We start from the raw sequence: 27,825 nt of genomic DNA, 5'->3' as shown, positions 1-27,825 counted from the left end.
CCCCTCAAAGACCACCAGCAGGGGCGTTTTCAAACACTTTGCAGCTGTGGATGCCTTTCTGCAAACAGCACTGTGTAGAAGCCCAGAGTGGACAAAAGCTCCAGAGTGGCCCGCCCAGGTGGCTTGCCCCTGTAATCCCAGCACTTTGGGAGGCTGTGGTGGGCAGATCACTTGAGCCCAGGAGTTGGAGACCAGCCTGAGCAATATAGTGAGACTTCATCTCCACAAAAAAATGAAAACTTAGCCTGGTGTGGTGGTGCATGCCTGTAATCCCAGCTACTCAGGAGGCTGAGGGGAAAGACTGCTTACGCCCAAGAGGCAGAGGCTGCAGTGAGCTGTGATTGCGCCACTGCACTCCAGCCTGGCAACAGAGGGAGATCTTGTCTCAAAAAAAAAAAAGGAAAGAGAAAAAAAAGAATGAAACTAACTTCAGGGAGAGGGGACATGGAGGCCTGTCCACTCAGCTGCTACCCTTTCCCCAACTCATCACCCCTGAAGGGGCTCTGCTGAGACCCCTGCCCCTGTGATTGCAGAGCTGGGACTGTCTCTGCAGTCCCAGAAAGAGGTCTTGTCCCAGCCACTCTGCTGCTATGTGGTTCAGGCTGATTCAAAGAGCCTGGGGGTCCCCAGGCGGGGGCTCCGGGAGTGCATGGCAGGGCTGGACAGGTGTGAGCCAGGTGCTCACCAAGCCTGCTTCTCACCAGTGCACAGATCCAGATGGGCGGGCTGTAGACCGTGCCCGGGCCTGGTGTGAGATGGTCGGCATCCAGTACTTCAGGTGAGGGCTCAGTCCACCCCCATCCCTCAGCCCCCGCCCCCAGCCCCCCTCAGCCCCTCGCCCTGGCCTGGTCAGACTCACTGCCCTTCCCCTCAGCTCTGGTGTGGACTCTCCCTTTCCCCGAGGGCCTGCTCTGTTCCCCAAGCACACCCTGGTCCTAGCTGTTGTCCCCTGCCCAGCCTGAGCATCCTAGGGTGACCCCCTCCTCCTTGGCCCGGACAGATTGAACCCCCAGCTGGGGACGGACATCATGCTGGATGAAGTCAGCGACACAGTGCTGGTCAACGCCCTCTGGGAGACCGAGGTCTACATCTATGAGCACCGGGAGGAGTTCCAGAAGCTTATCCAGCTGCTGCTGTCACCCTGAGGGCCTCCAGCCTCGCACCAGCCCAGCTGACCTCATCCACTCAGCCCCTGCTGGGGAGCCCAGGCCAGGCCCAGCCACTGCCCTCCTGGGCAGATCCGGGCCCAGGCAGCTCTTCGTCCATAGACTGGGCCTGGGAGGGTCCCAAGCTGCCTGCCTGAGGCTGGTCCTGGAGGCCACTCTCCCCCAACCCCCTGTTCCAGCACTTCTGTCATTTCAGGCTGGGAAAGTCTAGAGCCGCCCCCCCCCCGACTGTAAAGGACAGCTGACTCCCCCATCAGCTCAAACACCAAGGGTACCCGGGCACAACCATACCCTGCCCCAGCCTCCAGCAAGGGCACCCCCAGGCTTCCTGGTGGGTGCAACCCACTCCTTCTGCCCTCTGCCCTGTTCCCAGGAGTCTGGAGCTAGAGAAACGGGGTGTCCCCCACCCCATCAGCCAGGAAAGCCCAGGCCGCAGGAGCGGGATGCCCCTTGGACTTTGCCCCTCAGCTGCCCAACCCCAAGAACGCTCAGCTCTCAAAGGTCACTCCGGGGAGTTTATTCTTCCCAATGGAAGTGGCTTAAGAGCCAAAACTGAAATAAACCATTTGGATTCAAGTTCACCTGTGTTGTCTGTGCAGCGGTGTGAGTTCCCCAGCTCCTCTCAGCCTTGACCAGCCTTTTCCTTTGTATACCCAGACACTTTTGTTTTCCAGGACCCCTGGGCAGGGACACTTCCTCTTTCCTCTAGGCCTCCCCTAAACTGGCCCTTAGGGTGTTCAGAGGCAGCTGACAGGTCCGCGTACCGCAGGCAGGCCCGAGGGGACCACAATCCTCAACCTCATCTTCGCAGACGAGGGCAAGCCCCGTTTGCCACCCAGAGAGGCCGGGGACTCCGCACAGACAGGCGGCGCGTGTGCAGGGCCAAGGTCAGCCCAGGGCTGGGCGACTTCAGGGTTTGTGCAACTCCAGCTCCAGCAAGCGGAGGAGCTGAGTGGGCCAGAGTGGCTGTGGGAGCCACAGAGGGCGTGTCCCCACTGTGAGCTGCAGGCCTGAGGACAGTGAGGAGCAGAGCTGTGTTCCCCTCCAGGGCTGCTTCTGTGGGTCTGGCAGGGAGGGTCCTGGGGGAGGGCATCAGGCAGCACCAACCCAGTAAGGTGGGCAATGCCTGGTATAGGCAGGTGGGAGGGTGGGGCCCCCAGGGTCAGGGTCCTTAAGAAGGGGGTGACTTAGGAAGGGGAGGGCTCATCCACATGGGCACTTGTACCAGCCCATGGCTCCTCAGGGTGAATAATTGAAGGGCAGGTCACACGAGCCCGCCCGTCACAGGATGCCTTCCCCGCCGGGTCCGGTTACGCCCCAGATCGCATTCTGACATCCCCAGCTGGTGAATAATTAAGCTGCCACCTCCTCTGAGGCAGGCCTCCATCTCCAGGTCCCACTCTGCAGCTTCCTCATTGCCGGCCAAGCCGTGGGCCCCTGAGAGACCACCCACCACTGCTCCCAGCCGGGCCATCACCACCAGCTCCCAGCCTCCTGCTCAGACCCCGGCGACAGCCGTCCCATGCCCCCCGAGATGGACCAGTTCTACAGGTCCACCATGGCCATCTACAAGGTGAGCACATGGCAGCTGAGCCAGGGCCCCAGCCCCCCCTCCTAGGGCACAGAAGTCAGGCCTGCTCTGCGGGACGGAGGGCCAGCTGGGGCTGCAGGTGTCCTTGGAAGGGAAGCCTGGAACCAGGCTGGGCCAGAGGTGGGTACGGGGATGAGGATCCCTAAGAGCACTCAGCCACACACTCAGCAGGAACTCCCAACTCCCAGGTGCTGGACAAGGCAGGAGGGGGCCCAGGAACCCGTGGTGGGGATTATTGAGAGTCCCGATGAGAAGGGCCTGGCTGCCCAGCCTGGGAATAAAGACCCTCTCTCTCTCTCTCTCGTTTCTGAGCCCCTCACTCAGACTTCCTGCTTCACCCCCGGGGGGGTTGCTGGTCTCCACAGATATTTGTTGAGCACCTCCTGTGTGCACCTGTAAGCCTCACACCACCCACCTGTGAAGTAGAAAATGATCACCCTGTTTGATAGATGAGAAAACTGAGACCAACGAGGTTAAACAGCTCATTCAAGGTCATGAAGGGAGGAAGAGTCGCTGCTGCGATTTGAACCAAGACCCAAGTCCAAGTCCAAGCCTAAGTCCAGGACGGTCCCCACCACCCAGGGAGCCTTCCACCTGGCCCCCGCCCGGGGTGGCCCACACTCATCCAGCCACAGTCTTGCCCATGGTGGGGTTTTCTTGGAGGAGGGCGAGAGCTGCCCTTGCTGCTGGGGCAACTGTTGGCAGCCCCATGTGTCTGGCTCAGCAAAGCCTGGACCCAGGGCAGGGCTGAGCCGTGCTCAGTGGGGACCACAGCTGATGGGCCTGCTTCAGCCCAGGGGGAGGAGGAGAACCTTCTTGGTGCATTATCTCAGGAGGCACCTCGGTCCCACCAGAGCAGGTGTGAGCAGGAGCTGTCTGCGAGGGGACCATAGCTTGAAACAGGACCCCAAAAATGGGATCTGAGGCCCCTACAGCCAGAGCCAGGATTCTGGATGAGCCTAGGTTTGTAGGTGGGCTCCCCAAAGTCTGGGGGCTTCTCACTGGGGCAGGTGCCCTGTCCCTGATGCCCGGTGACTTGGCTCTGTCCATGGTTTCTTCTCCCTCCCCTATCTCCACACTTTTCCGTCCTGGCCCCCGGCTTCCAGAGCATCATGGAGCAGTTTAACCCCGCCCTGGAGAACCTGGTGTACCTGGGCAACAACTACCTGCGTGCCTTCCATGGTGAGTGCCTGCCCAGGCCACCCAGCACCAGCCCTTAGCCTCTGCTGTCTCCACACCCCCCGGCCCCTCTGTACCCCCAACCCAGAGTCTCTGCACCCCACACCTGTTCATACTCAGCCCTACACCCTCCTACCCACCACCCCCACCCTCACGCCCCTGCAGCCAGAGAGGCCTTATGCACCCCCATTCTCCTGTGCCCACGCATCCCTGTCCACACCCAGCACCCCTCATTGCCCCCTCCTTCAGATGCACCCAGACACTCTCACGACACAATATCAGACGCTGCAGGCCCACATACCCCAGTGCATCTCCTGACGATGCATACATTTCTAGGTGTCACCTTGATGCCACCTACTGAACCCACCCCTTATACCCAGTCCCACCTCTACACCCAGGCTCACACGGCAGCTGGCTTCCTCACTCCAGCCGGCCATCATCCACACACCGTGCAGCTGGCCTTGACACTGCCTCGACCCCCATGCAAACCCTTGTACCCGTCCACTGTGGCCACCCATACCTGCCAATGGCAGCCCCCTACCCACCAGCGCTGATCAACCCTGAAGCTCAGGGCCACCCATCCCCCTGCTTCTTAGATGTCCTCCACGCCACCTCCCTGCCCCAGCCCTCACCCTATGCCCCTGCACCTGAGTTCCACAGCACAACTGGCCACACCATCAGGGGCACACACAGATGCCCACACCCCACCCATGACAGACACGGTCCCCTCCAGATGGAAGCAGCCTCCATGAGGGTGGGGCGGATGCAGGGTTGGACTGGACCCATCCCTTCTGGTCCACAGCCCTGTCTGAGGCGGCCGAGGTCTACTTCAATGCCATCCAGAAGATTGGGGAGCGTGCCCTGCAGAGTCCCACCTCCCAGATTCTGGGTGAGGCTCCTCCTCCATTGCAGACCCCATTCTCAGGCCCTCCTTTGGCACACTTGCCCTTCCGGGATGTCCTGCATCCCTGACACAGGCCTTGCAGCCCAAGGCCCAGGGCCAGACTCTGGGGTCCAGGCTTCCCCCCAGCACTCCCTGCCAGGTTGCCCCCTGGGCTGGAACACACATGGCCTGGCTCCCAGAGAGCCATATGGGAGGTTCCTGGACTTTGGTCCCGAAACCGAGCCTCGGGCAGGCCCTCTGTTGGCTTCCAGCGGAAGAGGTGGCGGGCGGGCGGGCAGGGCGGCTCCCCAACACCTTAGCCACAGCTCCATCCATGCCTCCAGGGGAGATCTTGGTGCAGATGTCTGACACCCAGCGACACTTGAACTCCGACCTGGAGGTGGTGGTAAGTATCAGACCCCAGGATCTGGAATCAGGCTGGGTTCCAAGGAGAGGGCCCAGCCTGCCAGATGCCCGTCCCAGGGAGGATGACCTGCCTCAGCTGTACCTTAGCCACAGCAGTGGCTGCCCTTCCCAGCACCTGGCTTTGTGGGGCACAGTTCCCTGCAATAGTCATTCAAGCTTCTAGCAGCCCTAGGAGGCTGGTGGCATTTCTGCCTCGATTTTACAGAGGAAGAAATGGAGTCTCAAAAAGCCAGTCATTGTCCAGGCAAGGTGGCTCACGCCTAGAATCCCAGCACTTTGGGAGGCTGAGGTGGGCAGATCACCTGAGGTCAGGAGATCGAGACCATCCTGGCCAATACGGTGAAACCCCATCTCTACTAAAAATACAAAAATTAGCTGGACATGGTGGCTCGTGCAAGCTACTCGGGAGGCTGAGGCAGGAGAATTGCTTGAACCAGGGAGTTGGAGGTTGCAGTGAGCCGAGATCGCACCATTGTACGCCAGCCTGGGCAACAGAGCAAGACTCCATCTCAAAAAAAAAAAAAAAAAAAAAAAAGGTAGTCATTGCCTGAGATGCCAGAGTGAGTGGAGGCCCAAGGAAAAGAAAGGACTGCTGCCCCCTCCCTGCCCCACAGCCCTGCCCTCCTCCCTGCAGCCTCCCAGGGAGCAGCCACGAGGACCTGACCATGTCATGCCTATGAGCAGAACCCTTCCACGTCCCCACTGCCCAGAGAACCGAACACAGGCTCCTCAGTGAGGGGTCCTAGGCCCTGCCGATCCAGCAGCTTCTCCCGACACCGCCAACACAGCCCAACCCCCCCGAAGAGTGGGCCCTCTGCTGGTGTCCTCACTGTGGAGCTGCTGCCCTGCTGTCCTCTAAGCCTAGAGCCACCTGTCCCTCCCACTGCTGAACAATGCAGCTGTCCCCTCCTCCCCGAAGCCTCCTCTGACCCCCTGGGGCAGGTTCAGTCTCCCCTCCCCCTGGACTCCAACAGGTCCTTCTATCCGTCCTTAGCTCGTGGTGGGTTCAAAGCTCAGCTTCACCAGTGACTAGTTTTGTGACCTTGGACTCTGTGCCTCTGTTTACCTGTCTGAGAATTGGAGATAATCATAATAACTTCCTCCCAGGACTCTTGAGAGGATGAAGTGAATTAATAAGCACAAACTGTCTTCCCTGGTCCCCGCAAGGCCCCTGGGTATCTTAGCTATGATAACTAGAAGTTAACTCGCCTGCCCCTATCCCTCCCGAGACTGGGAGATCTACAAAGGCCTCCTCTCCATAGCTCCAGGGCCTGGCGCCAGCAGGGCTTCAGTGACTGCAGCGGGAAAGAAAAGAGCTGAGGGAGTGGGCTTGGCTAGATGGAGAGAAGAGAGGGCTTTCCAAGGGAGCCGGGCAGCGGGCAGTGGGCAGCGGGCAGACGGGAGCCAGGGCTTGGGCGCAGGGGCTGAGTGGGAGAGGTGGGTGGGGTCTGGTGGCGAGGCATCTCAGAAGCTTGGGAAGGAAATTTCAACTAATTGTTTTCCCTCCAGCATGTGAAGGGGAACTGCTGGAAGTCAGGGTGCACTTTGCAGGGGGACACCATAAAATACTGATCAGTTGGGCATAGGGAACAATCTTTTTTTTTTTTTTGAGATGGAGTCTCAATCTGTCACCCAGGCTGGAGTGCCGTGGTGCGATCTCAGCTCACTGCAACCTCTGCCTCCCAGATTCAAGCAATTCTCCTGCCTCAGCCTCCCGAGTAGCTGGGACTACAGGTGCCTGCCACCATGCCTGGCTAATTTTTGTATTTTTAGTAGAGATGGGATTTCACCATGTTAGCCAGGATGGTTTCAGTCTCTTGACGTCATGATCTGCCCACCTCAGCCTCCCAAAGTGCTGGGATTACAGGCATGAGCCACCGCGCTCAGCCAAAATAAAGTTCTTAAATATCTTAAGTGTTAAGCTCAACAGATATTGACAGTTGTGTGCCCTATGTGGCCACCGTGTTAAAGAGGATTTATTTAGAACGTTTCCATCAACCCAGAAAGTTCTCTTAAGTTCCTTTTGTCAATCTTGCACCCTAGGGGCAAACCCTTTCTGACTTACATCTCTTATATCTTCATTTGACTTGAATTGTACACTATACATTCTTTTGTGTCTAGCTTCTTGCACTCAGCATAGACTATAAGATTAATTCATGTTGTTACATTGTATGAATCTGTGTCACTATCAAGGAATACCTGAGACTGGGTAATTTATAAGGAAAAGAGGTAGAGTTTGGCTCCTAGTTCTGCAGGCTGTACAAGCATGGCACCAACATCTGCTCAGCTTCCCATGAGGGCCTCAGGAAGCTTACGATCATGGCAGAAGGTGAAGGGGGGATACCAGGTGCATCACATGGCAGGAGAGAAGAAAGCTCTTTTGATTGGTTGACTGATTGATTTTTTGAGACGGAATTTTGCTCTCGTTGCCCAGGCTGGAGTGCAGTGGCATGATCTTGGCTCACTGCAACATCTATCTTCCAGGTTCAAGCAATTCTCCTGCCTCAGCCTCCCAAGTAGCTGAGATTACAGGCACCCACCACCATACCTGGCTAATTTTTTGTACTTTTAGTAGAGACACGGTTTCATCACACTGGCCAGGCTGGTCTCGAACTCCTGACCTCAGGCGATCCACCTGCCTTGGCCTCCCAAAGTGCTGAGATTACAGGCATGTGCTATTGCACCCGGATGCCAGGCTCTTTTTAAACAGCCAGATATTGCATTAACTCATTACTACAGGGAAGCCACCAAGCCATTCATGAGGGATCCGCCCCCATGACCCAAACACCTCCCACCAGGCTCCACCTCCTACACTGGGGATTACATTTCCACATGAGATTGGAGGGGGCACAGATCCAATCCATATCATGTATGTATCAACACTTTTTTTCTGTTTTATTTCTTAGTATTCCATTGTATGAATATCCCACAATGTGTCTATCCATTCTTCTGTTGATAGTCATTTGGGTCATTTCCAGTTGAAGACCATTATGGAACTATTATGAATAAGGCTGCTATGAACATTCTTGTACAAGTCTTTTTATGGATATATGTTTTCACTTCTGTTGGGCAAATATCTAGGAGTGGAATTTGCAGGGCACAGGGTTGACATATGTTTATTAGAGTTCTCCAACATTCTTGTGCTATTCTGCATTCCCGCCAGCAATGAATGAAAATTGCTGTTGTTCTAAATTCTTGCCATTGTTCAGCGTCATCAGTCTTTTTTATTTTAGTCATTCTCGTGGGTATGGAGTGGTGTCTCACTGTGGCTTTGTTTAGATGTCCCTGATGACTAATGACTTTTAATGTGCTTGCTGGACATTTGTACAGCTTCTTCCTTAAGATGTTGGTTTAGTGTAGCGAAAATGCTACTTTGACTCTTCCTGGAATACACCCTCCTACCTTGAACCAGATATATATTCACGTATCTGTGAATCCTTTATTGGTGGGCATTTCTGTTGTTTACCATTTTTTGCTGTTGCAAACCTTCAATTATGGATTGGATATGCCTACTTCTGGATGCAAATTTTACTGTTGTGGTAATGATGCCAGAAGCAAAAAGGCTGCTGATAAATCTTTACAAGCTTGTGAAATCTCAGATATCTGTTTATTCCGAGCTTAACCAGATTGAAGTAAGTTTTCGGGAGCTACAGAAATTAAATCAAGGAAAGAATAATAGAGGATTATATTCAATTGAAGTGCTGGAGCTTTTCTGATATTACCAGTTCTCCTTCACAGACATTTTATAAAGCTCTTTTACCTGAACTCTTACTTCATCCAGGCAAGAAAGATGTTTTGTTTGCAACCATCTCAGTGTCAAGAAATGTGTCAGTGAGTACCTGGCCCATCACTGACTGATGCTCCTGGGTAGGATTGTAGGTTTCACATGAACCTATTCTAGGTTGTGGACACTGGTGCGGAGAGGTTCTGAAGTTTTTTAAAATACATAACTTGGTTGGTTTTAAGTAAAATTATTTGTGTATTGATAAAAACTCTAATTTCTTAAAAAAAAAAAGATGTTGGTTTAGCCTTTTACTCACTTTTTATTGGAGTATACTTATTGTTGAATTCTTTGTACAGTCAAGATATGAGTCCTTTGTCAGTAGATGTATGGGAAATTTTTTTTCCAATCTGTAGCTTGCCTATTCATTTTCTTAATACTGTGTCTTTAATGAACATGAATTATAATTTTATTTTGAGACAGAGTCTTGCTCTGTTGCCCAGGCTGGAGTGCAATGGCATGATCTCAGCTCACTGCAACCACCACCTCCTGGGTTCAAGAGATTTGCCCTGCCTCAGCCTCCTAAATAGCTGGGATTATGGCGCCCACGACCACGTCCAGCTAAGTTATTGTATTTTTAGTAGAGGTGGTGTTTCACCGTGTTGGCCAGGCTGGTCTCTAACTCCTGACCTCAGGCAATCCACCCGCCTTAGCCTCCCACCTGTAAAGGCGTGAGCCACCATGCCCGGCCAAATTATAAATTTTTATAGCCAGAAATGGCACTGCACACCTATAGTCTTAGCTCCTTGGGAGACTGAGGTGGGAGGATCACTTGAGCGTAGGAGTTCAAGGCTTATGTTCAAGCTCTGATCGCACCACTGTACTCCATCGTGGGTGACAGAGCAAGACCCTGTCCCTAAAGATATAAATAAACAAATACATAAATGTTTATGAAGCCCAGCTTTGCAATTTTTATGCTTTTATTTTTTGCAGTGGTTTGCGCTTGTGTCCTATCCAAGCAATCTTTTCCTGCCCCATGGCAAATATATTCTCCTAAGTTTTCTTCTAGAAACTCTATTTTATGGACTTTACATTCCTTTCTATGATTTGTCGTAAATTTATTTTTGTGTATGAAATGAGATGGAGTCAGAGTTTTAATTTTCCCTGGATGAGTATTCAGTTATTCCCACATCATTTTAAAAACACTTCCCTTGACTCACTGAAATGACTTGGTATCTTGGTCAAAAATTGATTTTGGGCTGGGCACAGTGGGTGGATCACCTGAGATTAGGAGTTCAAGACCAGCCTGATCAACATGATGAAACCCCGTCTCTACTAAAAATACAAAATTAGCTGGGTGTGAAGGTGTGCGCCGGTAGTCCCAGCTACTCAGGAGGCTGAGACAGGAGAATCGCTTGAATGTAGGAGGCAGAGGTTGCAGTGAGCTGATATCGTGCCACTGCACTCCTGCCTGGGCAACAGGGCAAGACCCTGTCTCAAAAAAAAAAACTTGATTTTGCATATATGTGTGGGTTTATTTCTGGACTCTGTTCCATTGGTATGTGTGTCTAGCCTTATGCTGATATCACACTGTGTTAATGACTGTAGCTTTATAGTAAGTACTGAAATCAAGTAAGCTAAGTACTTTTTCTTTTTCAAAATTATTTTTCCTATTCAAGATTCTTTGCATTTTATCTAAATTATGGAATCCATCATCTTGTCAATTTCTTTAAGAAAGGCTTCTGGAATTTTGATAGAGTTGCATTAATCTATAAATCAATGGTCATCTTAACAATATTGAGTCTTACAGACCCATGAATATGGTGTATTTCTCCATTTATTTTTCTTAGCAATGCTTTGTCATTTTTAGCAAGTGACATTTGCAGAGGTGGCAAAAGGATTCCCCAAGAGTTACTGGAGGCTGGGCACAGTGGTTCATGCCTGTAATCCCAGCACTTTGGGAAGACAAGGTGAGCAGATAGTTTGAGGTCAGGAGTTCAAGACCAGCCTGGCCAACATGGAGAAACCCTGTCCCTACTAAAAATACAGAAATTAACCAGACATGGTGGTGCACATCTGTAATCCCAGCTCCTCCGGTGGCTGAGGTGTGAGAATCATTTGAACCCAGGAGGCAGAGGTTTCAGTGAGCTGAGATAGCACCACTGCCACTCCAGCTCTGACAACAGAGCAAGACTCTGTCTCAAAAAAAAAAAAAAAAAAGAGTTACTGGGGTCCCTCTGTCCATAGAGCTTGCAGTGCATGGTCTCAACCACGGGATCTGCTGTCAGCTCCCTGGACTTCTGTACTGAGGCATTCCCAGGACCTGTAATGAAGTGTGTGCCCCAGGGAGTGGAGATGGGGAGGGCAGTCTCTGCCTAATCCATGGGGAATTCCTCAGCCGGCTCTGGAGTTGGTGACTTCCTCTGTCAGAAGCCACCTGCTCACAGCCTGTTATCTGCCTGTAATGGACACAACAAGAGCTCAAAGTTCGCTTCCATTGTCAACCTCTTTTGTTTTTTTTTGGTTTTTTTTTGAGATGGAGACTCACTCTGTCGCCCAGGCTGGAGTGCAGTGCTGTGATCTTGGCTCACTGCAACCTCTACCTCCTGGGTTCAAGCGATTCTCCTGCCTCAGCCTCCCGAGTAGCTGGGATTACAGGCATGAACCACCACACCTGGCTAATTTTTGTATTTTTAGCAGAGACAGGGTTTTGCCATGTTGGCCAGGCTGGTCTTGAACTCCTGACCTCAAGTGATCCTCCCACCTCGGCCTCCCAAAGTGCAGGGACTACAGGCATGAGCCATTATGGTTGGCCCACTGTCAACCTCTTGATGGACCCATTTCTTCAGGAGCTTGGCAACCTTTCCATTAACCCAGTGATGCCTGGGACCTACCAGCTGGGGGCATCGTGGGTCCGTGTCCTCTGCTTCATTGGCGATCACAGCCAAACCACAACAGGAAGAGCCATGATATGGCTGTCTCGCTGAGGCACACATTGCCACCACGTGCCTTCGTGCATGCATGACTGGAAGCAGAAGCAACAGGATTGCATGGCACGGGACTCAGCTTGTTCCTAAGTGACTTTTCCTGGGCAAGAGGAGGGGAATGGGGCAAAGAGAGTTAGCAGGAAAGGAAAGAGCCCCAGCTTGTCTGCTGAGCTGCCAGCAAGAGCCCTTCAGGCTGTATTTGAAGGGTACCTTTTGAGAGCTCCTGCACCCAGACCTTCTGGGAAGGGCCCTCCCCATCTCCCAGGGCTCTCAGGGTGGGTGGTGACAGCCCCACTGGCTTGGCTCTGCTTCCTCCGGCATCATGCCCATCCCTGTTGCCTCTGCAGGCCGGCCCTGCTGTAACCAAGTGTTCTCTGCAGGTCTGTACTTTGAGTTTGTGCATTTAAAATACATTCTGTGGCCGGGCGCGGTGGCTCAAGCCTGTAATCCCAGCACTTTGGGAGGCCGAGGCGGGTGGATCATGAGGTCAAGAGATCGAGACCATCCTGGTCAACATGGTGAAACCCCGTCTCTACTAAAAATACAAAAAATTAGCTGGGCATGGTGGCGCGTGCCTGTAATCCCAGCGACTCAGGAGGCTGAGGCAGGAGAATTGCCTGAACCCAGGAGGCGGAGGTTGCGGTGAGCCGAGATCGCGCCATTGCACTCCAGCCTGGGTAACATGAGTGAAACTCTGTCTCAAAAAAAAATAAAAAATAATAATAATAATAAAATACATTCTGTGGCTTTTGGTGTGGTTCAAGTTAGTCTCTCCAGGTGCCATTCACCATCGTTATGAGTGCTCTGGTTACAAGGCTGCTTGCGTTTTGAGGGTCTGCCCACGCCCTGTTGTTTCTACTGTTTATTTTGTTTACCTTGTTATATTGTTTATATAGTGTATATATTTTTGCAGAAGGTGGGGATTTTCAGGAACATGTGGATTGTGATCCACAGAAATCTTAACTGTCTCTTTATTTTTTATTTTTTTTAATTATTTTATTTTATTATTTTTTTGAGACAGAGTCTTGCTCCTTCACCAGGCGCCAGGCTGGAGTGCAGTGGCGCAATCTTGGCTCACTGCAACCTCCATCTTCCCAGTTCAAGCAATTTTCCTGCCTCAGCCTCCTGAGTAGCTGGGATTACAGGCGTGTACCGCCATGCCCAGCATATTTTTGTATTTTTGGTAGAGACGGGGTTTCACCATGTTGGCCAGGCTGGTCTCAAACTCCTGACCTCATGATCCACCCACCTTGGTCTCTCAAAGTGCTGGGATTACAGGCACAAGCCACTGCTCCTGGCCTCAGTGTTCAACCATTTCATCCACCCTCCAACCAGGGGCTCTTGTCTCTGTGTCTCAGACAGGTGGGCAGGTGCCTGTATTAGAGGAGCATGGTGGGAAGTCTCTTACAGCAGAAAGTGCAAGGGGGTGCTAGGGCCTGGGAACAGTAGGGGGGCCTTGATCACCCTCATCCTGCACTCCATGCAGGTGCAGACATTCCATGGAGACTTGCTGCAGCACATGGAGAAGAACACCAAGCTGGACATGCAGTTCATCAAAGTGAGTCTGACCTCCCTACTCAGCCTCCAGCCCCTTGCAGGCAGGACCACCTCTCCCGTTTGACAGGTGGGCACACAGAGGACAGTGCTGAGCGTTGACTGGCCCCATATTATCCAGGTTCCCAGCTGAGCTCCCAGTCTCCAAACTTCCGGGGCCCTGATCTCTGGAAGGGGTGTCTTGAGCTCTCTGATGTGGGGGGATTCTTCCTTCCCCACTCCACCCTCCCCCAGGACAGCCGCCAGCACTATGAGATCGAGTACCGCCACCGAGCGGCCAACCTGGAGAAGTGCATGTCTGAGCTGTGGCGCATGGAGCGCAAGAGGGACAAGAACGTGCGGGAGATGAAGGTGCCGGGGCCGGAAGGGGCAAGGAGGGTGGGCCGGGAAGCGCAGGAGGGCTATGAAGGGCAGTGCGCAGACCTCGGGGTGAGACCAGGATCTGGGAACCCCGAATGCCCCCCTGAGCTCCCCCACCGAGCGCCACCCCAACTGTGAGGATCGTCGCTGGGGAGGGCAGCCAGCCCTTGGTGGGGCTGGCTCACTAGCTCCCAGGACCACGCTCAGCGCTGCTCCTTGCCCCGTGGCTTCCTGGCCTTCTCCAGAATCCCCCGGCCTCTCCTGCAACCCCATCCCACCTCCCCCTTCTCCTCATTCATCGAGAAAATTGCTCGCCTGTACATGGTGACAAAGGTGTCATCCACCAGCTGCCCACCCTCCTCCCCTCCCTCCTGCCAGGCAGAGGCATCCCACCCCGGCTAAGGCCATTACCCGCTCCTGAGACTGGGGCCGCATCCCTGGCCTCTGTAACCTATGGATTAACCTTCTACCTCCCTTCGGGTCTCCTCTCCTGGCTCCTGGCTCCATTAAGTAAGCTCATGTCTCCCTCCTCCGAACCTTCCCCCCACGTAGGGGCTATTAATCTACTCATTCATTTTCTCATTAAACCCATCCCCCTCCATCCCCCTGCCCTCCAGTCCCATATCTGGGCTTGTCCTGGGTGCCAGGGACACAGCGATGGCTCAGACACCCTCAAACACCTCCAGCCCTGCCTGTGACAAGCACCCAGGCAAGGAGGACACAGGGCCCAGACTCATAAGGACAAGGATGCCCATGACGGGGCAGGCTCAGGAGCTAGGATGGGCTGGGTGATGGGGGGTGGACTTGGGGAGGGGGCAGTCAGGAAGGACAGGAGGCTTGAACAGCAGGTGCCTGTGGGGAGAGGGAGGATGAGACACTCACCCACTGCCCCCAGCCAGAACTCCCATTCCCCCCAGGAGAGTGTGAACCGGCTGCACGCCCAGATGCAGGCCTTCGTGTCTGAGAGTCAGCGGGCAGCTGAACTGGAAGAAAAGCGGCGCTACCGCTTCCTGGCGGAGAAGCACCTGCTACTTTCCAACACCTTCCTGCAGTTCTTCGGCCGGGTGAGCTGCACTGGGGGGCAGCAAGCGGGGCGCTTCTGGGAGCTGCACCTGAGCTGCTGCACACAGAGATTTCCTTCCTTCTTCCCTCTTCCCTCCCTTCCTGCCTGCCTGTAGGAATTCATTTTATTTTGCTCTCTCCATCCATTTCTTCCGTTGTTTCTGGGCTTGCTTGTATCACTGCATAGTCACTCATGCATTCACTCATGATTTTGTTTGTTTTTTAATGCATTCACTAATTCATGTATTTATTTATTCATGTGCAGACCATTTTTTAATGCCTGATTGTATATTCTCACAATTCATAAATTCATTAATTGATAGGTTGGTTCAGTTATTGTCTATTAATTTTATTATATTATTTATCTATTTTTGAGACAAAGTTTCATTCTTGTTGCCCAGGCTGGAGTGCAATGGCATGATCTCGGCTCACTGCAACCCTGCCTCCTAGTTCAAGCAATTCTCCTGCCTCAGCCTCTCCAGTGGCTGGGACTACAGGCATGCGCCACGATGCCTGGCTAATGTTTGTATTTTTAGTAGAGACAGGGTTTTGCCATGTTGGCCAGGCTGGTCTCAAACTCCTGACCTCAAACAATCTGCCTGCCTTGACCTCCCAAAGTGCTGGGATTACAGGCATGAGCCATCACGCCTGGCCATTTTATCATATTATTTAAATCCGCTATGCTCTTGCTTTCTTCTCTCTGCTAGACTAGTCAGACTCTCTTCTATTTCATTGTATTTCTAATAGATTCCGCTTTCTGAATTTAGCTGCTATGTTGTTTCGTGCATTTTTGGTTATGACTCTTCTACCTTCTTTGTAAGTATTGCCATTTATGTACTTAATGTCTCTCTTAGTCAAGTTTGATGCTTTTAGTTCCGCCTTGTCTGATATTAATACTGCTCTTTCTACTTTCCCTTCTCTTTGCTTATCTCTTCCTATGTTAAGTATATCTTCTATTACTAACGTATAGCTGACTTTTTTCCCTGCATTTTTCCAGTGTCATTCGTTGGTTCATTTATTCAACAGATTTTTTTTTAGAGGCAGAGTCTCACTCTGTCACCCTGGCTGGAATGCAGTAGTGCAATCTCAGCTCACGGCAATCTCTGCCTCCTGAGTTCAAACGATTCTCCTGCCTCAGCCTCCTGAGCAGCCGGGATTACAGGTGCGCACCACCACACCTGGCCAATTACTGTGTTTTTATAAGAGACAGGGTTTCACTATGTTGCTGGAAGTTTCGCTCTTGTTATCCAGGCTGGAGTGCAATGGTGCCATCTCGGCTCACTGCAAACTCCACCTCCAAGATTCAAGCAATTCTCCTGCCTCAGCCTCCAGAGTAGCTGGGATTACAGGTGTGTGCCACCTTGCTTGGCTAACTTTTGTATTTTTAGTAGAGACAGGGTTTCACCACCATGTTGGCCACGCTGGTCTTGAACTCCAGACCTTAGGTGATCTGCCTGCCTCAGCCTCCCAAAGTGCTGGGATTACAGGCTTGAGTCACTGCACCTGGCCCTGGCTTGGGTTTCTTATCCCTGCCAGGCCCTCCCCAAGTCTCTGGATCTGAACCCAGGAGCCCAGGGGCACATGGCTGGATCCAGAGACCCAGACCTCGGCTCAGGCTTCCAACCGCCCGCTCTCACCGCCTCACCCAGCCCCAGGCTCAGCCTTCTCTTCCCCTACTCTTTCACAAAAGGTCTGCCAGGGAGAAACAGTTTTCCTTTTTTGAAAAACAGTTTTATTTTCATATAATTCACATACGATTCACCATTTACAGTGAACACTTCCTGGTTTGTAATATGTTCACAGAGTTAGGCGTCTATCACCACGATCAAGCTTAAAATATTTTCAATACCCCCTCACGAAAACCCAGTACCTCGGCCAGGCACGATGGCTCATGGCTCTAATCCCAGCACTTTGGGAGGCCGAGGTGGGTGGATCACCTGAGACCAGGAGTTTGAGACCACCCGGGCAAACATGGAGAAGCCCCGTCTTACTAAAAATACAAGTTAGTTAAGCGTGGTGGCACACACCTGTAATCCCAGCTACTCAGGAGGCTGAGGCAGGAGAATTGCTGGAATCGCAGAAGCGGAGGTTGCAGTGACCTGAGATCGAAGCATTGCACTCCAGCCTGGACAACAAAAACAAAACTCCGTCTCAAAAAACAAAGAAACCATAAAATCAAAAATACAAAGCGATACCCTTGAGCTGTCAGTCCCAGTCCTCCCACCCACCCCAGCCTTAGACAAACAGTAATCTATTTTCTGTCTCAATACATTTGCCCTTCTGGACATTTCATATAAATGGAATCATATTGGCCAGGTGTGGTGGCTCACGCCTATAATTCCAGCACTTTGGGAGGCCAAGGGGGGTGAATCACAAGGTCAGGAGTTCAAGACGAGCCTGACCAAGATGGTGAAACCCTGTCTCTACTAAAAAAAAATACAAAAATTATCTGGGCATAGTGTCGGGCAACTGTAATCCCAGCTACTCGGGATGCTGAGGCAGAGAATTGCTTGCCCCAGGAGGCGGAGGCTGCAGTGAGCCAAGATTGCACCACTGCACTCCATCCTGGGCAACAGAGCGAGACTTCATCTCAAAAGCAAAACAAAACAAAACAAAACAAAAATGGAATCACACAATATGTGCTCCTTTGTGACTGGCTTCCTTTCTAGTGCTGAATAATATTCCAACGCTTGGATAGACCACATCGTATTTACTGATTTACTCAGATGTCAGCTGATGGACGCCTGGTTGCTTCCACTTTTTGGCTATCATGAGCCAAGCTGCTCTGAGCACCCATGTGCAAGTCTTTTCGTGGACATATGTTTGCATCTGTCTTGGGACATAAGAGTAGAATTGCGGGCCATATGGTTACTCTATGTTTAACTGTTTGGGGAACTTCCAGACCCTTTTTCAGAGTCTCTGGAAGTTTCCATGTTCATCAGCAATTTATGAGGGCTCCAGCTGTTCCACATCCTCACTACTATTTGATATTGTCTTTTTTTTTTTTTTTGAGACAGTGTCTCACTCTGTCGCCAGGCTGTAGTGCAGTGGCTCTATCTCAGCTCACTGCAACCTCCGACTCCCTAGTTCAAGCCATTTTCCTGCCTCAGCCTCCCAAGTAGCTGGGTTTACAGGCACACACAACCACATCCAGCTGGTTTTTGTATTTTTTTTTAGTAGAGACGGGGTTTCACCATGTTGGCTAGGATGGTCTCGATCTCCTGACCTTGTGATCACCTGCCTCAGCCTCCCACAGTGCTGGGATTACAGGCGTGAGCCCCCACGCCAGCCTGTTACTGCCTTTTTGATGGTAGCCATCCCAGCAGGCATGAAGCGGCATCTCGCTGCAGTATTGATTGATTTGCGGTTCCAAGGTGACTAGTGACATTGAACATCTTTTCCTGTGCCTCTTGGCTATTGATATATCTCCTTTGGAAGGAAACTCTTTTTTTAACCTGTGTTAAACTCCTTTTTGCCTGTTAAACAGTTAACCACCAACATTAAAGAAGAGCTGAGCCCCTCCGTGACTGCTTTGGGGTGGGTGAGAGCCCTTCAGGAGGGAGCTGTGGCTTGAACAGATTTTCCCCTACACAAGGGGTTCATCGTTGTGCATTGCTTTAAAGGAATGCCTCAGGCTGGGTAACTTATTTTAAAAAGAGGCTTATTTGTCTCTCTGTTCTGCAGGCTGTACAAGTGCATTGCCAGCTCTGCTCCTAGTGAAGCCTCTGGAAGCTTAAAATCATGGAGGAAGAAAAAGGGAAGCTCATAGCCAGAGAAGGAGCTGGTGGGGGTGGGGGTGCCACACTCTTTTGAGATGGAGTTTTGCTCTTATCTCCCAGGCTGGATTCCAATGGCATGATCTTGGCTCACTGCAACCTCCGCTTCCTGGGTTCAAGCAATTCTCCTGCCTCAGCCTCCCAAGTAGCTGGGATTACAGGAATGCACCACCACACCCAGATACTTTTTGCATTTTTACTAGAGATGGGATTTCACCATGTTGGCCAGGCTGGTCTTGAACTCCCAACCTCAGGTGATCCACCCACCTCAGCCTCCCAAACTGTTGGGATTACAGGTGTGAGCCACCACGCCCAGCCACCACACTCTTTTAAACAAGGAGATCTTCCATGATCTCGTACAACTCATTACCATGGGGTAGAACACCAAGCCATTTATGAGGGAGCTGCCCCCATGACCCAACACCTCCCATTAGGTCCTAACTCCAACACTGGGGGTCACATTTCAAGATGAGATTTGGAGAGGACAGATATCCAAACCATATCACATAGGGAGCAAGTAACTTGTCTGAACCAGATGGACTTTAGAACATCCAATATATAACTCTTAAGAGAGCTAAGCAAATATATTTACTTGTTGCTTTATTTATAAGTAGAAGGCACATTTAGGGCCGGGTGCAGTGACTCACACCTGTAATCCCAGCACTTTGGGAGGCCAAGGTGGGCAGATCACAAGGTCAGGAGTTCAGCCTGGCCAACATAGTGAAACCCTGTCTCTACTAAAAACACAAAAATTAGCCGGGCATGGTGGTGGGTGCCTATAATCTCAGCTACTCAGGAGGCTGAGGCACAAGAATGGCTTGAACCCAGAAGGCGAAGTTTGCAGTGAGCTGAGATCGTGCCACTGCACTCTAGCCTGGGTGACAGAGTGAGACTCTGTCTCAAAAAAAAAGAAGGCACATTTAGAATAAGATTTAAAGAACTCTAGGTGCCTGGGCACAGTAAGTTGAATGAGAAAGACATTTCTCATTATAATAATTAGTCTTGGTCCAAATCTAGTCAATAACATGCCTTCCCACCTTACTCTTAGCTTCTCCAGTTTTTTATTTTGTTTTTTGTTTGGTTTTGTTTTGAGACCAAGTTTCACTCTTGTCGCCCAGGCTGGAGTGCAGTGGTGCGATCTTGGCTCACTGCAACCACCACCTCCGGGGTTCAAGCGATTCTCCTGCCTCAGCCTCCCGAATAGCTGGAATTACAGGTGCCTGCCACCATGCCTGGCTAATTTTTTGTATTTTTAGTAGAGACGGGGTTTCACCATGTTGGCCAGGCTGGTTACAAACTCTTGACCTCAGGTGATCCACTCGCCTCAGCATCCCAAAGTGCTGGGATTACAGATGTGAGCCACCACGCCCGGCCACTTCTCTGGTTTACTGCAGCTGTGCAAATGTATCTCCAGGATAAATGCCTAGAAGTGGAGTTGATGAGCCCAAGAATATGGTCATTGGTTGCACCAATTTATACTTCCATCAGTAACGTGTGAGTTTCTGTGCTTCTGTACCCCTTGACAACAGTGTGTGAGCAAACTTTCTGATCTTTGCTAATCAGAAAGGTAAAAATGATATTTCAGTGTAGCTTTACCTCAGACTTGTCTTAAAAGTGAGCTTGACACCTTCTCATGTTTCAAAGCCATTTGATTTTCTGTGCTGTGACATGTCAGTATCTTTTCATCCACTTTTCTTATTACTTTGTAGGAGCTCTTGATACGTTACTAAAGCAGCTTTTTCTTGGTGATCAGTTGCAAATATGATAACCAGTTTGCCATTTATCATTTGCCTGTGTTATGGTTGGTTTTGCCATACAAAAACATTCTTTATTTATTATTTATTTTTTGAGACAGAGTTTCGCTCTTGTTGCCCAGGCTTGAGTGCAATGGCGATCTCGGCTCACTGCAACCTCCGCCTCGCAGGTTCAAGCGATTCTCCTGCCTCAGCCTCCCAAGTAGCTGGGACTACAGGCATGTACCACCACGCCTGACTGATGTTTTGCATTTAGTAGATACGGGGTTTCACCATGTTGGTCAGGGTGGTCTCCAACTCCTGACCTGAACCTCAGCCTCCCAAAGTGCTGGGATTGCAGGTGTGAGCCACCGTGCCCAGCAAAAACATTATTTTTATTTAGTAAAATGTATCAGTCTTTTCTTTTTGAGTTTATGGGTTTGGTGTCATACTTAGAAAGGCTTTTCCACTTCGTATATATATTTTTAAACTTTCCCATGGCCTCCTTTATGGTTTTGAAACTCTAAGCGGTGCTTCTTCTCACCTATGATTTATTTTAATTTTTGTGGTTACATATGGGGTATACACTTACGGGGTACACATTTATCGATGTTTCAATACAGGCATACAATGTGTGGTAATCACGTGCTGGAGAATAGGGCATCCATCCCCTCAAGCATTTATCCTTCGCGTTACAAACAATCCAATGATACTCTTTCAAACCCCTTTTAAAATACAATATGCAGAACCTAATGCTCTCACTTTGCTTATGCCTCTGAAACTTGGGAACGAAAAGGCCTTTGGGTTTTGTCTTTGTGCTCTTCTGCTAATTAGTTACCGCAAGGAGGCAGAGGGGCTGTCCACTTAGTGACCAGAGAGGTTAGCTGCTCCTGTGATGGGAGGCACCGAGCCTTCCGATTATTGCTGCCTGAATTTGATGTGAGGTTGTCGGTCATGGGGCCAGGTTCAAGGCAGAAATCATTGAAAGGTGTAATCAGAGGGCTCATCTTCCAGGAAAGACCGATTCAAACCACTTCATTGCTTACTCAATGTGAGACCTTGAGCCAGTCATTTCACTTCTCTGACCCTCGGCATCTTTTATAAACTGGAGATAATAAATGCACCTACCACCAGGGCTATTGTGAGAATCAAGTAAGACAACGCAGATAAAGCATTTAAAGCAGGGCCTGGCACAGAGTCACTGCTCCACAAGGGAAGCTTTTCTTTCTTTCTTTCTTTTTTTGGAGATGGAGGTTCACTCTTGTTGCCCCCGCCTGCAGTGCAGTGATACAGGATTGGCTCACTGCAACCTCCGCCTCCCTGGTTCAAGTGATTCTCCTACCTCAGCCTCCTGAATATCTGGGATTACAGGCATGCATCACCATGCCCAGCTAATTTTTGATATTTTTAGTAGAGACGGGGTTTATCCATGTTGGTCAGGCTGGTCTCGAACTCCCGACCTCAAGTGATCTGCCCACCTCGGCCTCCCAAAGTGCTGGGATAACAGGCGTGAGCCACCACACCCCCAGCCAGGGGGAGCTTTTCTTAAGGTGACAGTCTTGAGCTAGGCCTTGAGGGAGGGGGATTTTGAAAAGAAGAGGGAGAGATCTTTATAGCTGGAGAACAATTCTGATTGTACCTGGGATTTAATTTATGGAGGTGACTGAGTGACAACACAGAAAGGTCAATATCACTGAAAGAAGTTTTAGGTCAGGCATGGTGGCTCGTGCGCCTGTAACCCTGGCACTTTGGGAGGCTGAGAGCAGGAGTTCCAGACCAGCCTGGCCAACATGGTGAAATCCCATCTCTACTAAAAACACAAAAATTAGCTGGGCGTGGTGGCACATGCCTGTAGTTCCAGCTACTCGGGAAGCTGAGGCAGGAGAATCTCTTGAATCCGGGAGGTGGAGGTTGCAGTGAGCCGAGATCCCACCACTGCACTACAGCCTGGGCAACAGAGCCAGACTCCCTCTCAAAAAAAAAAAAAAAAGCATTTTCCAGAGTGTTACAGGTTAAGTAATGGGACTGGGTTCTTTGGTCTCAGTTTCTGGCTAAGAGCCATCCCTGACCCCATCACTGCAGACAGGAGGATGGGGCCATTGAGTGGCCAGGCCTGGGTGCTCCCCTAGCCCTGAAGCTGGGCGGTGAGGACAGCCCCACTCAAAACACACACACTGAGGCAGGGAGGTGGGGGTCAGGGGAAGCTCTTCATGGAAAATGGAGATGCCTTTGCCAAAAGTGGAGGGTGCGGGGTGTATGGTGAGCTGACCCCAAGTGACACCACAGCGGTCTTCTGGCTCTGTCCAGCTAGAAAATCTGGTCGTCCAGAGCTGGCAGGGACCGAGCTCTCAGGCCGAGGGTGCCATTTTGGGTCCCTAGGATTCAGGGAGCCTCCCGGACCTGGCTGACCCCGGTGTCCCCACCCGGCCAGGCCCGGGGGATGCTCCAGAACCGCGTGCTGCTGTGGAAGGAGCAGTCAGAGGCCAGCCGCAGCCCGTCGCGCGCCCATTCCCCCGGCCTGCTGGGCCCTGCGCTGGGGCCACCGTACCCCTCGGGCCGCCTGACGCCCACCCGCCTGGACATGGTGAGGACCTGGGCGCCCCCGCCGCCGTTCGTGCCCCCGCCGCCGTTCGCGCCCCCGCCGCCGTTCGCGCCCCCGCCGCCGTTCGCGCCCCCGCCGCCGTTCGCGCCCCCGCCGCCGTTCGCGCCCCCGCCGTCCCCCGTGAGGTCCTGGGGCCTCAGGCCCCCCGCCTGGAGCCTTCTGCCCCCCAGGCTCCCGCTTTACACCGCGCACCCCGGCCCACCCTTCCGCCCCGGCGCGTTCTCGGCGCCCCCGTGGTGGCCGGGCCTCCGCCCCCAGAACCCCTACACCGACGCCTGGGACTGGGGGTGGGGGCTGGACTAGGGCGCGGCCCCCGCCCCCCCCGCCCCACCCTCCCCTGCCCGTCTCCCCCGCAGCCCCCAAGGCCCCTGGGAGAGTTCAGCTCCCCCCGCAGCCGGCACAGCTCCGGCTCCTACGGCCCGGAGCCCGACGCGAGGCCCGCGTCCCAGCTGGAGCCAGACCGCAGGTCCCTGCCCCGCACGCCGTCTGCCTGTGAGTGCCCCCACCCTGGGGCGGCGGGAGGGCCGAAAGGGGCGCGGGGGTGGGGCTGCAGCAGGAGGCATGGAGGGCAGACGCGAGGGAGAACTTCCCACCCACGTGCCGCCGCGCTCTCCCACCTGCAGCCTCGCTCTACAGCAGCAGCACCCAGCGCTCGCGCTCCAACTCCTTTGGCGAGCGGCCGGGCGGCGGCGGGGGCGGCGGGGGCGCCAGGAGGGTCCGTGCCCTGGTCTCCCACTCTGAGGGCGCCAACCACACGCTGCTGCGCTTCTCCGCCGGGGACGTGGTGGAGGTGCTGGTGCCCGAGGCCCAGAACGGCTGGCTCTACGGCAAGCTGGAGGGCTCGTCCGCGTGAGTGGGGGCCTTGCAGGGGCGGCGGATGGGTTGGGAAGAAGGCCCTGGGGGCCGGGGACCCGGGGACCTGCTAGACTGAGGCTTCCCTGGCCTTCCCTGGAGGCCTCGGACAATGCTCCTCTCTTCCCACCCCCCACGCCCTGCCTCAGTTTCCTCATTCATTCAGTGGGAGTAGGAAGAGCCGCCTTACCAAGTTCAGAATGGCGGCTTTTGAGAGGGGGCAGAGGATGGGGAATGGGCAGGTTCTTCCAAAAGTGTGGAAATGGCAGAAATCCTATTCCTTGAGCACTTACTATATGCCCTCCTGCCTCCGCGAGGAGGCTGCCTCCCTCTGCAGCGTCAGCCCTGGAGCTCCCATGCAGGTGCCTGGGCTGGGAGAGGCGGCTGAAATGTGCTCACCTCTTTTCCGTCACGGTCACGCTCAGTGGAAATCCTTAAAGCACCTAAACCGGGCTGTTTGTACACCCGGTGTGGAAGAGGAGTTGGGGAGTTTCATACAGTGAGGTCACCAGAAAGCCTGGAGGACAGCAGGGCCGGCAGCTAGCAGAGGGAACGGGCAGGCACCACTGTCTTGCAGGGGAAAATGGGGCAGAGGGGCTGGCTGGAGCCAGGCAGTGCCCCCTTGGGCCTTTATGGGCAGGGGAGTGTGCGGTGCCCCCTCCCACCCCTGCTGCAGGAGAGAGGACACGCAGGATGAATGTGTGCACGGCTGAGCGGGTGGTGGCTGCCTGAATCAGCCCATGGATGGATGGGTGGACCTGTGCGGAGTGGATGGTGGACGGGCAGATGGGTGGACCAGGGGAGGGGCGTGTGGGTAGGTGGCGGTCTGTGAGTGCATGTGGATGGGCATAAACGGGGGGCACTGACTGAGTGGTTGGGATATGGGAGGATGCGTGGATGTGGGGTCTAGACACTGGTGGGTGACTGGAGAGGTGTGAGGGTCAGGGTGCTGGGTGGATTCATGGCTACACAGGGGATGGAATATAGACAGGTGAGTGGAGGATGGGCGATGCTTGGAGGGGCTCTTAGTTAAGCACGAAGGTCCATAGCAGGGCAGGTGACCACAGGGACAGGAACGGAAGGGAGTCAGTGGGAAGACAGAACGCCAACGACAAGGATGCCTGCGTCACAGACCCACGGCAAGGACAGTGTGCCAAAGATAGAACCTTCTAGACTGCAGCTGTCACATCCCCCTGGGATGTTCTGGGAAAGTCATTATCCATCCTGGGACTCACATAGCCTGCGAGGGAAAGTGATGGTGTGTTTTATCATCAGTAGGCACTCGCAGGGGAAACAGAATTAAACACACAGAATTGATTGTAGTCAGTCAATTCCAGGCGAAGTCGTTTCCAGTGACCCTGAGGGAAGAATGTTTTCTTTTGGTCATTGTCCCCGGGCCTGCCTTGAAGGACCCTCTCCCTCTGCCCCACAGGAGTGGCTGGTTCCCTGAGGCCTACGTGAAGGCTCTGGAGGAGGGGTCCATGAATCCCATGACCCCCATGACCTCCATGACCCCCATGACACCCATGATGCCCATGAAGCCCATGAACCCCGTGAACGAGCTGCCTTCCAGGTACCTAAGTCATCAGGAGTGGGGCGGGGGCAAGGCCTCCGGTGACAGTGTCACTGCCCAGCTGGGAGGATCTAGAAGGTGCATTCTTGGTTCTGTTTTTGTTTTTGTTTGAGCAGTCTTGCTCTGTCGCTCAGGCTGGAGTGCTGTGGCGCAATCTCGGCTCACTTCAACCTCTACCTCCCAAGTTCAAGCCATTCTCCTGCCTCAGCATCCCAAGTAGCTGGGACTATAGGCGCACACCACCACGTGCAGCCAATATTTTTATTAGAGACGAGGTTTCACCATGTTGGCCAGGCTGGTCTTGAACTCCTGACCTCAGATGATCCACCTGCCTCAGCCTCCCAAAGTGCTGAGATTACAGGCATGAGTCACCTTGCCCAGGTGGCAAGGTGCAGTCTTGAGCAGGCCCAGCCCCCTTCAGCCCCTGGAAAACCACCAGGCCAGAGCCCCACTCTCTGCACGGAAGGTCGCTGTGTCCATCCCTCTGCCTCCTGTCAGTACTTCCTCCAGGCCACAGTCTCCTTTCACGCAGGTGCAGGGAGGAAGCTGTTGGATGCCTCCTCCCTAAGGTGCCCCAGCCACTGGCAGGACAAGGGATTGGCCAGGCCTGCCCCAACCCCTTTCCCTCCCTCCCCTCCTGTCTCTGGACTTAGATCCTACCCACTCCGGGGCAGCCACAGCCTCGATGACCTCCTGGACCGGCCAGGCAACTCCACAGCACCCTCAGAGTACTGGGATGGTCAGTCCAGCTCCCGCACCCCAAGCCGGATGCTGAGCCATGCCCCCAGCCCTGCACCTCCACCCTTGCCCAGCAGCCGCCGCAGCAGCATGGGCAGCACGGGGGTGGCCACTGATGTCAAGGTGAGCCATCGCCCACCCTCTCCTGGGGCCTTCAGCAGGCAGGGAGGCAGGAGAGCAGGAACCCCGAGGCTGTGTCACTGGGTGTCTGGTAGGGGACCCGCGCGCCTGGCCTCTGTCTGCTCCTCAGTGCAGGGAGGGGTGGCGCGGGGCTGAGTCTGGGCTGGAGGGGAAGACCAGGGTCCCAGGGCAGCGTGTGGGCTGGGGCTGGCTGGCAGGACGGGGCTGGGGGAGGCCAGGGAGAGCATCTCCTCATGGAGCCACCCCAGTCTTATTGTGGGGGCGCGGTTAATCCTCCACGGTGGTGCTCTGGCCCAGGGGGTTCTCAGATCCGCAGCCCAAAGATTTCTGGGCTTCAGAACCTCGGGGTCTCATTTCCCAAGAGCCTGGCATGGCAGGGGCTCTCTGGCCCTGTCCTCTGCCCTATGGGCATGGGGATCGGGAAGGGAGGAGCATGGAATTGCTTGCCCTTTTCCCCACCAAGCCAGCCCTTCCCCACCCCCACTGCAGAAACTGATGTCCTCGGAGCAGTACCCCCCGCAGGAGCTCTTCCCGAGGTGAGTCCTCAAACAGGGGTCAGAACAGTGGCGGTGGGGGTGGCAGGTGTCCAGCACACACTTGTAATCCCAGCTACTAGGGAGACTGAGGCAGGAGGATCTTTTGACTCCAACAGTTCAAGACCAGCTTGGGCAACACAGTGAGACCCCATCTCTCAAAAACGAAAAAGAAAAAGATGAAATGGGGCAAGGCGTGGGTGGAGACGGAATAGGGGCAGGAGGCAGGACCTGGCATAGCCAGGTGGGGATCATCCGCCCCTCTCATCCCATCCTCTCCTCCAACAGGGGCACAAATCCTTTTGCCACCGTCAAGCTTCGCCCCACCATCACCAATGACCGCTCAGCGCCCCTCATCCGCTGAGGCGGGGTCCAAGGTCTTACCTCCCAGGACACCTGCCCCGGGACTGTTCGGAGCTGGCAGTGGCAGCAACGGCAGCAGCAGCAGTGACTACAAGAAATGGGGCGCTGAAACCAGAGGTGGCTGCCCTTCCCCAGAGCACCCCGGCAGCCCGAGCAGCTCAGAAGCACTGGCTTGGGGTCAGAGACCTTCAAAGTAAAGCAGGCGGAATGAGGGGATAGGACAATTTCTTTCCCTCCAGGGGCTCCAGGACTCTCCCTGGGGGACCTACGTCTTGCCCCCCCAGCCTCTTTCCCCCTTTTTTGCCCCCATCGGGAGAGCCCCTTGTACCCTCTCCGTGCCCCACACATGCCCTCTCTGTACGTATGTCTTTTGTAAATGAAAAATAAAGGAAGCGGATGTGGCTGCAGGATTGGTGGTGTCTTATTTGGGGGACGGGGCAGGGGTAAGGGATGGAGACTCCCCCATTGGAAAATGGGGTCCAGAGAGTACTGAGGTTTCGGCTGTTCCCCGGGAGGCCATCTCACTCCCAGCCCCTCAGTTGGAAAACCCTTTAGGGTGGCCTCAAAGCCCTCGAGCTCCAGCCC

General features: G+C 53.5%; 2 protein-coding genes across 13 annotated transcripts in view; both read left to right on the top strand.

Moving 5' to 3' along the window:
- The window catches only part of PLA2G6 (phospholipase A2 group VI), a 52,306-nt gene extending 50,564 nt beyond the window's left edge, over window positions 1-1,742 (top strand). For 7 of the 10 annotated variants that reach the window (XM_017508974.2, XM_017508969.1, XM_017508971.2 and 4 more), the window contains 2 exons: window positions 705-778; window positions 1,001-1,459. In XM_017508974.2, coding sequence (XP_017364463.1) covers window positions 705-778; window positions 1,001-1,145 — 219 coding nt within the window. In that variant the 3' untranslated portion in view covers window positions 1,146-1,459. Of the gene's footprint in view, window positions 1-704; window positions 779-1,000 lie in introns of all 10 variants that reach the window. The other 3 variants (XM_037731518.1, XM_037731515.1, XM_037731519.1) reach the window with 1 other exon arrangement.
- A 751-nt stretch (window positions 1,743-2,493) lies between these two features.
- BAIAP2L2 (BAR/IMD domain containing adaptor protein 2 like 2) lies at window positions 2,494-27,643 on the top strand. Of its 3 annotated transcripts, none has more exons than XM_037731536.1 (14): window positions 2,494-2,739; window positions 3,617-3,720; window positions 3,864-3,939; window positions 4,739-4,825; window positions 13,440-13,511; window positions 13,742-13,858; window positions 14,785-14,931; window positions 22,870-23,022; window positions 23,397-23,532; window positions 23,664-23,889; window positions 25,325-25,465; window positions 26,119-26,326; window positions 26,834-26,880; window positions 27,166-27,643. In XM_037731536.1, exons 2-14 carry the CDS (start codon window positions 3,671-3,673, stop codon window positions 27,239-27,241), a joined length of 1,536 nt encoding a protein of 511 aa, XP_037587464.1. In that variant the 5' UTR covers window positions 2,494-2,739; window positions 3,617-3,670; the 3' UTR covers window positions 27,242-27,643. The 3 variants fall into 3 exon arrangements, with proteins under 3 accessions (XP_037587464.1, XP_017364453.1, XP_037587463.1); XM_017508964.2 differs by lacking the exon at window positions 3,617-3,720 and adding an exon at window positions 5,164-5,225 and having other exon boundaries at window positions 2,497-2,739; XM_037731535.1 differs by lacking the exon at window positions 2,494-2,739 and adding an exon at window positions 5,164-5,225 and having other exon boundaries at window positions 3,634-3,720.
- The last annotated feature ends 182 nt before the right edge of the window (window positions 27,644-27,825 follow it).

This window comes from Cebus imitator, unplaced genomic scaffold (assembly GCF_001604975.1).
Source record: "Cebus imitator isolate Cc_AM_T3 unplaced genomic scaffold, Cebus_imitator-1.0 Scaffold404, whole genome shotgun sequence".
Taxonomy (NCBI): domain Eukaryota; kingdom Metazoa; phylum Chordata; class Mammalia; order Primates; family Cebidae; genus Cebus; species Cebus imitator.
The sequence above is the reverse complement of the archived record's forward strand: the minus strand, read 5'-3'. Positions and strand labels throughout refer to the sequence as shown.

What these genes read in the sequence shown, in the direction of transcription:
- BAIAP2L2 (XM_017508964.2), top strand. Translation starts at nt 2,689, where the DNA reads ATGCCCCCCGAGATGGACCAGTTCTACAGGTCCACCATGGCCATCTAC. An exon ending in CGCCCACCCGCCTGGACATG is followed by an intron (nt 23,023 to 23,396) that starts GTGAGGACCTGG and finishes TCTCCCCCGCAG; the next exon opens with CCCCCAAGGCCCCTGGGAGA. An exon ending in GGGTGGCCACTGATGTCAAG is followed by an intron (nt 26,327 to 26,833) that starts GTGAGCCATCGC and finishes CCCCCACTGCAG; the next exon opens with AAACTGATGTCCTCGGAGCA.